The sequence below is a fragment of the Triticum aestivum genome, chromosome 3B (genome assembly GCF_018294505.1).
Source record: "Triticum aestivum cultivar Chinese Spring chromosome 3B, IWGSC CS RefSeq v2.1, whole genome shotgun sequence".
Classification (NCBI taxonomy): domain Eukaryota; kingdom Viridiplantae; phylum Streptophyta; class Magnoliopsida; order Poales; family Poaceae; genus Triticum; species Triticum aestivum.
Window position 1 is genome coordinate 618492312 of NC_057801.1, and position 12513 is coordinate 618504824.

At 46.5% G+C, this 12513-nt stretch overlaps 1 protein-coding gene across 1 annotated transcript; it reads left to right on the plus strand.

Annotated features, from left to right (window-relative positions):
- The first annotated feature begins 5427 nt into the window (after positions 1–5427).
- Positions 5428–7476, plus strand: LOC123071296 (GDSL esterase/lipase At2g40250). The gene is made up of 3 exons (XM_044494823.1): positions 5428–6129; positions 6686–6953; positions 7097–7476. Exons 1-3 carry the CDS (start codon positions 5500–5502, stop codon positions 7288–7290), a joined length of 1092 nt encoding a protein of 363 aa, XP_044350758.1. The 5' UTR covers positions 5428–5499; the 3' UTR covers positions 7291–7476.
- Positions 7477–12513: the final 5037 nt, after the last annotated feature.

The following is a 12513-nucleotide window of genomic DNA, read 5'->3' on the forward strand; positions in this document are numbered from 1 at the left end:
CACTGGGCCGGATTGGCTTCTCCAGCGGATACGCTGCTGCAGCAAAGATGAACGCCAATCGGTACTAATGACCATGTGGCGCATATGGCATGTTCATAATGTGCTTACGCACTCGAAGGCACCACCCACAGAAGCTTCACGGCAATTTCTCACTAGCTATATTGAGCTGCTCATGTGCATCCACCATGCAACACCCACAAACAGATCTTGTGAATGGAAAACTTGTACTGGACTATGATCATATGCTCAGACGGAAGAGTTCAAACTCCTTGTGAGTGGGGAATCCAAGGCCAACGGAGAATTGGTCTCGACTCCCTGATGGCTGGTGTCAACTAGATGCCAATGGTGCCTTCATTGAAGTTGATGGAACTAGAGGTGCGGGCATGATGGTTTGGAATCAGCGCGGCGAGGTGATCTTTGCATCATGCCGGTTCTTGACAAGATGCTTCTGTGCACTCGAAGATGAACTAGCGGCCTACATGAATAACACAACACTCGGACTCTAATGGAGCATTGAACCATTCATCTTGGAAACGGACTGTACGGTCGCTATGCACAAGATCACTGACGATGCAATCGACAGATCCCTGGTGGCTTCCATTGTCGAGGAAACAAGACACCTTCTTGCGCAAGGGCATGGTATGTGATATCACATGTGAGAAGGAAGGTTAATCATGTTAGTCATAACTCATAAGCTTGCCCAGATGAGCCATTTTCCTTGCAAACTATTGTGTCATGCACCAGACGAGATTCTTATGCTCGACCCAGTTCTTTTGGTCCATTCTCTCAGAATCTTGAGAATCAGACCTCCCCTAAATTCTCTGAGAATTTGAAACCTACATCCTAGCTTCAAGATTATGGGAGGATTGGCCAAAAGAACCGAACCATATTTGAAAGTCCAATTCGCAAAAAAAGAAAAAGAAAAATGAAACATCGTGGTGCGGCCACGTGGTGTGTGAGACCCTGGGCCTATTTTGCGTTATATATAGTGGAAAGTATCGTTTCCCCCCCCCCGAAATCCTCTCTGATGGATCAATTTCCCCCCAAAGTCTAAAACCGGATCAATCAGCCCCTAAACTCTCCAAAACCGGATCAATTCTCCCCCATGGTGGTTTTGCACCAGATTTAGGTGGTTTTGACTAGTCTCCTTGCTGACTGGACAGTGCTGACTTGGCAGATTTCAGGTGTTTTCATCGATTGGGGGAGCCGGTCGACCAATCAGCCCCCAATTCAGGTGATTTCGGTCCATGTGCATCGACCAAATGAGCATTTCCATGATGTTTAGCTCCATCATTGTTCTTACAGCTTGATCTATTATGTCCTTGCCTTTTGCAAGAACTACAAGTGATCTTGCCACCTACTTTGCTCATCTTAGTACCCTTAGGTTTTTCTCCTTCCTCTCTCATTCTTTCTGTTTTAGGCCTTCCAGGCAAGCTAATGTGACCAGGTGGTTGTGGCTTTGGATTTGTTGAAATAGGCCAACTCTCCTCTCCCTCCAAAGGTTGTAAGCAATGATCATATATCTTGTTGTACACTTCTATGGAGTAGCAAGGAGCAATATAATCATCAATTTTTTGTCCTGTTTTATAGATAGCACTAATGGCATGGCAGCAGGGTAAACCTGACAGCTGCCAATATCTACACGAGCAAGTCCAGAGCTGCAAGTTAACAGTAAATTTGAATTTCTCATGCTCTTGCACTTCAAATCCATCTTTCCCATTCCACAGCACATGGCAGAAACCTGATCTCCTTATGTTTTGCTTCAGTTTTTTGAAAATGTTGGGACATATAGTTCCTTTCCAGTTAACTGACTTCCCTCTATTTTCTTGTACCCTCACCATAATTTTGCACCTGATCCACTCAAGCATTGAGACAATAGCAAGGTACCTAGCTAACAGGATGTAGTTGTTGAAAGATTCACACATGTTGTTATCAACTGAATCACAATTAGACCCCAGCTTCATGTAGGCCCTACTCCAATGTACTGGATCAGTGTTCATCATATCTTTTGCACCCTCAACAGTAAATTGTGCTAGCCTGGCCCTGTTGTAGTTGAAAATCACTTTGTTTGGTGATTTTGCACATCTCCAAAACCTTTTCTGAAGATCATGGTCTGGGTGTTTTTTCTTCCAATTAGCATATATGTGTCTTGCACACATTCTATGCTCAGCTTTAGGAAAAATGTCATCCATTGCCCCTATAAGTCCCTTTTGTTGATCTGACATAAATACATATCCATCTCCTTGATTGCTTATTTTCAAGTCCTGGTTTATTTTGGCAAGAAACCAGAACCATGACTCATAATTTTCTTTCTCCACAACAGCCCAAGCAATAGGATACATCTGGTTATTTGCATCTCTTCCTATAGCACACAACATCTGTCCATAGCAAGCACCTTTGAAAAAACAACCATCAAGGCCAATAACTTTTCTACAACCTGCCAAGAAACCTTTCTTCAAGGCATCAAAACACATGTAAAACCTTTGAAATACATATGACCCATCCTTTCCATTATGGTCCAACTTCACTGCAACTGTGCTTCCAGGATTAGTTCTCAGCAGCTCTAACTGATAATTAAATAATTTTGAGTACTCTCCTTCAGTGGAATGCAATAGTTTCTGCATGACCATTCTCTTTGCCTTCTTGCACTGTGCAACTGTCACAGCAGCAAATAAGTCCTCAAGTACAGTTTTCCTCAAATCTTCTAACTTCCAATTTGGATTTGCTCTTATAAGCCTGCCATATTTTGTAGCAATAACAGTTGATGTGACCAGTTTGTTATCTCTTCTTGGAATGCAATGGTGCTCATCTACAAAGGTAGACACCTGTAGCCACTTATTTCTAGTAGTTTTAGAAGCATAGATCATCCAGTTGCAGCCAGGCCAAGTACACTTTGCACCTACTTTATGATTTTCATCCTTTGTGAAAGCAATATGCACATGTTTCTTAATGCCATATTTTATTAGAGCTTTCTTCATCTGATGTCTTCCTCTAAAAACCATTCCTATCTCAAATGTAGGAATTTCTGATTTGCTATCATATTTTCTCCATTCACTTTTCCTTCTCACTAGCTGTGTGGCCCCCTCACCATCAGTTTCCTCATCAAAAGAGCAGTCATCATCTGATGACACAACATCATCTTCTATGCCATCCAGCTTCTCATCACCAGACAATCCTTCAATCACATTATTATCTTTGATGACAGGCCCCACAGCATCCCCTAATTTCTTTGCTCTCTTCTGCCTCCTAATTTCCCTTGCTAATTTCCTTAATTTCTCTGCCTCTGATTCTTCAGCAGAACTGTGCTCTGACAAAGGCTGGTAGTCAATGTCACTTTCATCATCACCTTCTTCTCCTTCTTTTACATTTTCATGTAATACTTCATTAGCACTTGTTCCATTTTCAACATGATCTGTAGATGTATACTCAAATTCAGAAGTAGCTGCTGGGTTCTGTCCTTGAGTAAATTGTGGCATTGTTCCTCCATGTGGTGTACCTGCTACTGCTTTGGTCTTTGCAGATTTTGCTTTATTTCCTACTGGAGCTGAAGAAGATGCACCTGCACATGAATAAGATGCACCTTGGGCTGCATCTGGAGTTGGAGGAGGAGCACATGCACCTTGAGCTGCACCTGAAGATGTAGTTGCTGAAACTGGAGCTGCAAGAGGTACTTTTCTTCTTTTAGCTGCAACTCTACTTGCTCTACTTTTCTTAATCTTCACTGGACTCTCAAATGTAGTAAGAAATTCATTAGCCTCACTTATTATCCTCAAATTGTCTTCCTCAGCAGCTGTCCTTTTCACACCTACAACAACTTCTGGCTCTGCTCTTTGTTCTGTTGAAGCTGCTACATTTGATAAAAACATCTCATCGACCATGTTTGTCTCCACAGCATCCACATTTACCAATGCAAATCTGCTACCTTTATGCTTGGAATATGTTTCTGAAACTACCACAGGCACATCATCTACCACAGGCACATCATCTACTCTGTTTTGCAACTGCTTTACTGCTTCTTCACACAACTGCACTTCCTCCACATAGATCTCTGCACATGACCCAATAGGTGTTGCATTCCCCATCTTCTCCACACTTGAATCATCAAAAATAAATTGCAAACCCTCACTCAGTTTTTTCCCTGGAACAAGCCAGTGCATCTTGTAACTATAATCCCCCCTACAATGTCCTCTTTCTACATGATACATGTCCTCAGCATAAGACAACAAAAGCTTAAACTTAAGGCTTTTCCTATTCAACGGAAAAGTAATCATCAGACCTCCGTTGTATACAAGCAATCCATCCACTGTCTCAAATTTGCCAAAATAATGTAGTGACACATAACTTATTTCTTCTTCATCTGCTGCCTCATCGACAAGACCTGCCCAAAAAAACAATCTTTACCTCATTACATAGCTCAGGACCTACCCATAAAAACAATCTTCCTATGATCTACCCTACACCTCCACCATCTGTCTGCCATGGCAGCAAAATTGGGTGCAGTAGATGACTTCTAAGCGCAGCTCTGATTTCTCCTAAACTAAGATCATGCAGTAGATGACTTCGACGGGAAAGAAAGGGGGGCGGTTGACTCACCATCGGGCGACGTGGAGGCCGGCTGCAGGGCGGACGCCATGGCGGCGTCGGCGGACGCCGCCGGCGTGCTTGACGCCGTCGCGGCACAGGCACAGGGAGGTTGGTCGATGCACATGGACCGAAATCACCTGAATTGGGGGCTGATTGGTCGACCGGCTCCCCCAATCAATGAAAACACCTGAAATCTGCCAAGTCAGCACTGTCCAGTCAGCAAGGAGACTAGTCAAAACCACCTAAATCTGGTGCAAAACCACCATGGGGGAGAATTGATCCGGTTTTGGAGAGTTTAGGGGCTGATTGATCCGGTTTTAGACTTTGGGGGGAAATCGGTCCATCAAACAGAATTTGAGGGGGAAAACGATACTTTCCTCTTATATATATACACTCGCGTGGGCCTGTCTTGTATGGGAACCAACCGTAGGCCGAAGACCATTAATCAGCGAACCGAAAAAGCAGCCCATCCCCCGCCATTTATAACCGGACGGTTGTTTTAGAGATACGTCTACTCATTTCTACATCTGTATACAGTGATTTGGTTGGCAGTTCGGCAAAGAAGGAGGTCGACAGCTCCTCCTGATTAAGTATTTAAGTACATGTGTTATGATGTGCCACAGTGACATGCACTGATGACTTGGACCATTTCCAACCTTTCTTTGCCCAGAATTGGGGCTACGTAACTCGACGTGTCCTTTGCTGTCGCCGCAAATGGCATCTCGATCGTCCCTGGCTCTACTGAGATGAGTGGTTCGCGCCATGGCCGTCTTGACAGATAATAATCTTTCTAAAAAAGAATCGTGACAGATAGCAACGGCGCGCGCCAATGGCAACGCTCGCTATATAAACACGAGCGCGGGCAGCTGCACTACTGTGGTCGGCCCCGTAACTCGTGCGTTTCGTTTGCCAAAAATGGGGCCTAAGCTCGCGTCCCTTCTCGCCGTCCTGGCCGCCGTCTACCTTGCCGTCGCGGCGACCGCCGTGGACGACGCCCCGCTGCCGAGGCTCCCGCATCAGGACATCCCGGCCGTGTTCGCGTTCGGCGACTCCACGCTCGACACGGGCAACAACAACGTCCTCCCCACCATGGTCCGCGCCGACCACGCGCCCTACGGCCGCGAGTTCCCCGGGGGCGCGCCCACGGGCCGCTTCTCCGACGGGAAGCTCCTCACCGACTACCTCGTGGAGGTGCTCGGCATCAAGGAGCTCCTCCCGGCGTACCGCTCCGGCGCCGCCAACCTGACGGTCGCGGACTTATCCACGGGCGTCTGCTTCGCGTCCGCCGGCTCCGGCCTCGACGACGCCACGGCCACCAACGCCGGCGTGGCGACGTTCGGCTCGCAGCTCGCGGACTTCAAGCAGCTCCTTGGCAAGATAGGCGCCCGGAAGGCCGGCGAGGTGGTGAAGAAGTCGGTGTTCCTCGTGTCCGCCGCGACCAACGACATGATGATGAACTACTACATGCTGCCGTCGGGGAGGAGCAAGTACACGCTCGAGCAGTACCATGACCTCCTCATCGGCAACCTTCGATCTTACATACAGGTAAAGTATCTCTTTTCTTGCTCTTTTTTCCAAAATATCAGCAAGATCGAGCTTGACTGCCCCCACTAAAGACCTTTGAGCTTAATTAGTTGAGCACTTTGTGGAGAGATTAGTTAAAATAGCACTCCTATAACCACAGTAGGCGTTGAATAACGAACAGCTGTCATGTCTGGGTGTGCTTATTCCGTGACGCGTAGATAGTGGCCGCAAATCTTCACTTGCATTTGTGGGAAGAGGACACGCGCAATCACACTAGAATCGCGCCTGTCTCATCGTATGAAAGAAAGGCGGTGAGGCACTGGGCTAGTGACAGTGGCGTTATCACGCACGCACGAACCACTTGTAGCTAGTCCGGGCGCTCTGCTCCAGCAAGCAAGCGTCATAATCATCCCTACAGTAGAATGCAGATGCGTCATGTGCAGCTGTGCACCACCACGAGCTGGAAACCAGTCGAGAGCATGAATTCTGTTACCGTACGTGGTTTAAAGCATGCATCGTCATGCATCAAATGTGAATGGGCCCTGCGCTCAATGCACGTACCTACTGATGCATGCAGGCCATGTACGACCTGGGCGCCCGGAGGATGCTGGTGGCGGGGCTGCCGCCGGTGGGGTGCCTCCCGCTGCAGCTGACGATGGCCGAGCTGCAGCAGCCGCCGAGGCCGCAGGGGTGCATCGCGGAGCAGAACGCGGCGGCGGAGTGCTACAACGCCAAGCTCCAGCGGATGCTCGCCGAGTTCCAGGCCGGCTCGCCCGGGGCGAGGGCCGTGTACGCCGACATCTACAGCCCGCTCAAGGACATGGTCGACCACCCCGACAAGTACGGTGAGTAGGGGCCTCCGCCCATCCGACCACCCACACATGATCGCATGCAGTGATAGACGTGCAGGGATCCCATGCCATGCATACGTACGAGACGGTGTCTACTGTTGTTATTAACTGCTTGCTGTACGCCCGATCTGGTGCAGGTTTCGTGGAGGCGAGCAAGGGCTGCTGCGGCACCGGGCTCCTGGAGATGGGGCCGCTGTGCACCGATATGGTCCCGACGTGCGCGACGCCGTCCAAGTACATGTTCTGGGACTCCGTCCACCCCACGCAGGCCACCTACAGGGCCGTCGCCGAGCACTTCGAGCAGACCAACATCATCCGGTTCGCCAATTGATGTGAATGCATATCTGGTGAGACGGTCTAAGAGAGTGTGCGTCAAAGCAAATAATGGCTTGACACGTGTTGAAGTTCAGGGTGGAAACGAAATTGTATTTGCGAGATGTGTCTACGATTCGGTCAGCAACACGCAACCGCTGTGTCCTGGGAAAAAGTAAAATAAACCTTGAATTTATTGTCAAAAGCCAAATCAAACCCCAAACTTTAAATCCCGAAAATCAGCACACCGAACTTTCTGATCCCGGCCTATTTTCAACCTTGAGCAAGTTTCCAACCAGGGATTGTCGACGTGGCATGTTAAATCCCGGATGGTTAGCTCTGGACTCAACTGGGCCGGCCCATCAGGCACGAAGCAAGTTTTATTTTCCTTTTTGCGCGACGTAAAGAGTCTTTCTCTTCCTTAAAAAGCCAAGTGACAAAAAACACTAGGGCTGAGTAGAACTTGGGACCTTACAGATTTGAACTCATCGTGCTAGCCACTAGTGAAGAGAACTATGAGCGATTTAGTACGAGCCCCGTTGTATTTATTGATCTTTGAAAATATTTTTTAGGGGCAAACAAATATTTGAAACATAAATAATTTTGGAAATATCCGAACATTTTATAAAGTGTGAACAAGTTTAAAAAATTCTGAATACTTTAAGGAAAAAAAATCTTTTTTTGAAAAAGCAAAAAGTTTCTGAAACATAAACATTTTTGAAAGCTGAAGAAAATTTGAAAGTCTGAACACTTTTTGAAAATTGTAAAACTGGGAACAAATTTTGAAACCTGAACAAATGTGTAAAGAAAATGTTTGTGACATCTAAAAAATATCACGAGTTTAGATAAATGCATGTGGCATTTAAAAAAATGTAAAATGTAAAATAATATTCGTGTGATTCAAATATGTGCTTGTGACATTTCAAAAACAAGTGTATACAATGTAGAAAAGTGTGTCATACCTTTAAAAGACTATATGTGACATGTGTTTGAAAAAAGCGTATACAATCTTAAAAATGTGTAACAATGTACAAAAATGTTCATGTAGTTTATAAAATGTTTATTGTTGTTAAGAAACTGTAAAACGTGTATTCAGAAAAATAGTACCATGTATTCAAAAAAGTATTGAAAACATGTATATTAAAAAATGTACGTAATGTATTTGAAAAACATCGAAAGTGTATCAAAAATATTTCATGTCTGCGCTAAAAATGTACATTGGGTACTGAGAATAATTAGACTTGTGTAAAAAAGAAAACCAGCTACCGGTAAAGAAACAAAATAAATGCGAAAAAAACAAACAATATGAAGAGATTCAAAAAACAAAAAAAAGTGTAACGAAGAAAGAAAAACTAGATAAAAAACAAAGTATAATGAAGAAAATAAAAAGAAAACGATGAAACACAAAATAAAAAACAAACCGAAATAAAGATAAAAAATAAAGGAAAAATATAGCAGCACGAGCAACTACGCTAATGGGCTGGCCCAATTCAGCGATGCTAACTAAAACCTCTCCAGGTTCAAAATAGACCGGGATCCGAGAGTTTGGTGTGCTGATTTCAGGGATTGAGAGTTCAGGGTTTGATTTAGCTTTCGCCTACAAGTTCAAGGTTTATTTTGGACTTTTCCCATATCGCTCTGTTCCGCCCCCGGTAGCTGGGGACAGCCAGGTCCTAGCTAGCTCCATTTGCTTTCACTGTTTTTTATAACGAAGACGCTAGGAGCGTCCGACTTTAACTGAATAAAGCCCACAACAGGCAGAATACACGAGCATAAAGTCTTACAACGCATCAGACACCCTCAAAAGATCAAGCTACGCGAGGGGAACAAGTTTTGGATTACAAGCCGAAGCCGTCTGAAACAGAGCACGCAGGCTCGCGGAGATGAAGCAAAAGGTGCCACACATCCCTATGGGGGCGGCGCAGGAGCTCTTGCCAAAGCGTTGACCTGACGAAGACGAGCAAGAACGAGCTGCAGGAGATCAATGTCTTGGCACCTTCCCAATGGCGCCCACTGCTGCAAGAAGATGACACATTTGAAGATCACGTCAGCCGAATGAGAGGGGAAGGATCCCTCAATAGTAAGCTTGTTCCTAATATGCCAAACTACCCAGAGTAACGCCCCCACGCAACACCACATGACACATCGAGCGGTGCCACTAACTGATGAAAGGAGAGCGCACATCTCAGAACTAGACCTGGGATCCCTGTCCCGGTCTACGGCCTCGCGGACCGCACTCCACGCGAATCGGGCTAGGTGGCAATGGAAAAAACATGGTTAGCGGTCTCTGGCTCCCCGCAGACTGCACAAGGCCCGCTGGCCGGACCATTGCATTTGGCTATGTTGACGGACGTGGGAAGTTTGTCACGACATAGCTGCCATAACAAGACTTTAATCTTGAGGGGCAACCTAGCTTTCCATAGCCCGGAAGCTACCTACTGGTGGGGGCCTCTAGCGAGAGCTTGGTATAGGGAGTTTACGGAGAACTTGCCAGAGGCGTTGAGGTGCCACAACACAACGTTCGGGCCTTGGGTTAAAGCCACCCCCTCAACAAGATTCAACAACTTTCCAAAACTTGTCGCCTCCGGGCCGGTGAGTTCACGGCGGAACATCAACACCGGCGGGGACTCAACCATAGCTTGAGCCACAAACATGCTTGGTTCAAGCGCTATGTTAAACAAGTCTCTGAACCTGGACCAAAGGGGTTGGTCATCAATCCAGAGGTCCAGCCAGAAGCGAGTTGAGCACCCGTCTTTGACCAGAAACTTTGCCCCCATGGCGAATATTGGTTTAAGCTCCTGAATAGAGTTCTAGAAGGGAGACCCCCTCCCTGTGGCCGCAAAGAAGTTGCTCGTCGGGAAGTATTTGGCTCTGAGTAGGTCTACCCAAAGCCCAGTTTCCCTTTGAGACAACTTCCAGATCCATTTGCACATGAGCGCCACGTTCATCAGCCTGGAATTCATCATCCCCAGTCCCCCTGGGACTTGGGATGGCACACGGCCGTCCATTTGACATGGTGGTACTTTCGTTTGGGGCCGGCTCCTTCCCAAAAGAACCGGGACTGAGGCGTGTCGAGCTTGGAGTGCACACCTTTGGCCAACAGAAACAAGCCCATGGTAAACATGGGTAACGAGGATAGACTAGAATTGGTAAGGATTAGTCGCGCTCCTGACGACATGAATCTACCTCGCCATGGCCCAACCCGGCCCGCTACCATATTACAAAGGGGGGCCCAGTCCTGAATGGTAGGAGCCCGATCCCCTATTGGTAGCCCGAGGTATAGGAATGCGAGAGTGCCCAATTTGCAATTGAGCATATCTGCCACTTCCTGACCCTCGGCCGGCCCCATCCCCATGGAAATCACTTCACATTTGTGGAAGTTCATTTTAAGGCCGGACATAAGCTCAAAGCTCAACATGATAGCTTTGACCGTAGCTATGCTATGCCCGTCTGGCTCAAACAACAGCAGCATATCGTCTGCATACTGTAGATGAGAAACCCCGCCCAGAATCCCGAGTCTGATCGGATGTCCCGCGATGGAGGATTGTCTCCGCGGTTCATGAGCTTATAATGGGCTAAGTTGGGACACCCCTGCAGGGTTTAAACTTTCATGAGCCATGCCCGCGATTATGTGGCAGATGGGAGTTTTTAATATCCGGTTGTAGAGAACTTCACACCAGATTTGAACTTCCAACCGCGTGTGTAACCATGATGGTCTCTTTTCGAGTGGGTCGAGAAGTAACACGGTGGGGTTATGTTTGAACGTAAGTAGTTCAGGATCACTTCTTGATCATTACTAGTTTGCGACTGTTTGCGTAGCTTCTCATCTCATTCTTGTATTCGTAAGTTAGCCACCATACATGCTTAGTCGCTTGCTGCAGCCTCACCACTTATCCATTCCATACTCATTAAGCTTTGCTAGTCTTGATACCCATGGTAATGGGATTGCTGAGTCCTCGTGGCTCACAGGTTACTACAATAACAGTTGCAGGTACAGGTAATGCGATGATCAAGACGTGAGAGCGACGTTTGCTCGTTTTGGAGTTATTCTTCTGCTTCTTCTTCTTCGATCAGGCGATAGGTTCCTGGTCGGCAGCCTGGGCTAGCAGGCTGGATGTCGTTTGATTTTCTGTTTGTGTTTCATCCGTAGTCGGATGTTGCTCCCATGTATGATGTTGTTGTATTCATGTGGCATTGTATGCATTTTGTATGTATCCCCAGCTATTGTGTAATGGTACGATGTAATGATATCCACCTTGCAAAAGCGTTTCAATATGCGCTTCTATCCTTGGTGGGACCTTCGAGTCCCTTCAGCCCCTTCGTCGCTCTGGTGAGGAATCTTGACGTAGGTGTTTTGAATTACTCCTCTTCCCCTTAAAAATTTTTCTTTAGGTTCACGCGGTTAGTTTTTTCGATCGTTGGTTCTCAGCCCTTTTCATCCGGTGCATTTCTCGTCAAGTTGATTCGACCTCTTTGTTTTTTGCAGGATCAATCCTCAATTGTTTTCTTTTTCCCACTCGCCCACCCTTTTTTCTTCTCAGAGTCGGAGTCCGTAATCGAGTATCCATCCTACTCGTGCGAAGCCTCTACATTCTTTCCTCAATTATTTCAACCGGTGTTTTTCTCTTTAAGTTATTCGTCGATTCCCTGTTCCCAGTTGCCTTTGTTTTCCCGCCCTCCCACCCTTTTTCTTCCCGGAGTCTGAGTCTCTTTCGACCATCAATTTCATTCGTGCGGCGCCTCTTCAGTCTTTCCTCAATTATCTCAATGGTGAATTCTCGTCTCGTTTGACATTCTTCATCTCTTTTTCTTTTCCGGTGGACTCAATTCAAGTTTTTCGGGTTGATCATATTCTTTCCCTTGGATCAAGTATTCCCTTTGCTCGTTCGCCTCTCGCCATTTAATTGTTCCAGAGTGCGGAAGACATCTCAGGGGATTCGTGTGTGTTGCAATTAATTCGAGGTTGTCACCTCATTCAAATGTTTCAATTGTTCTGGTGCATCATCTATCTCTTCAACAATCCTTTTTCAATGGTGTTTTCTTTTAGTGGGCCCTAACCCACATGTCTTTTCCCAGGATCTTACCTGGCTCTTCTGATTATTCTGGAGCTATTCCCAATTCTCTTCAAAGTGTGATGTAAGAATGATTTCCCATCACTCACATGCCTATTCCAAGTTCGCCTTCAAATCATTTTCATCTTTGGTTCAACCTTTCCTCTTTCCATTTTCTGGAGTATGCCAAC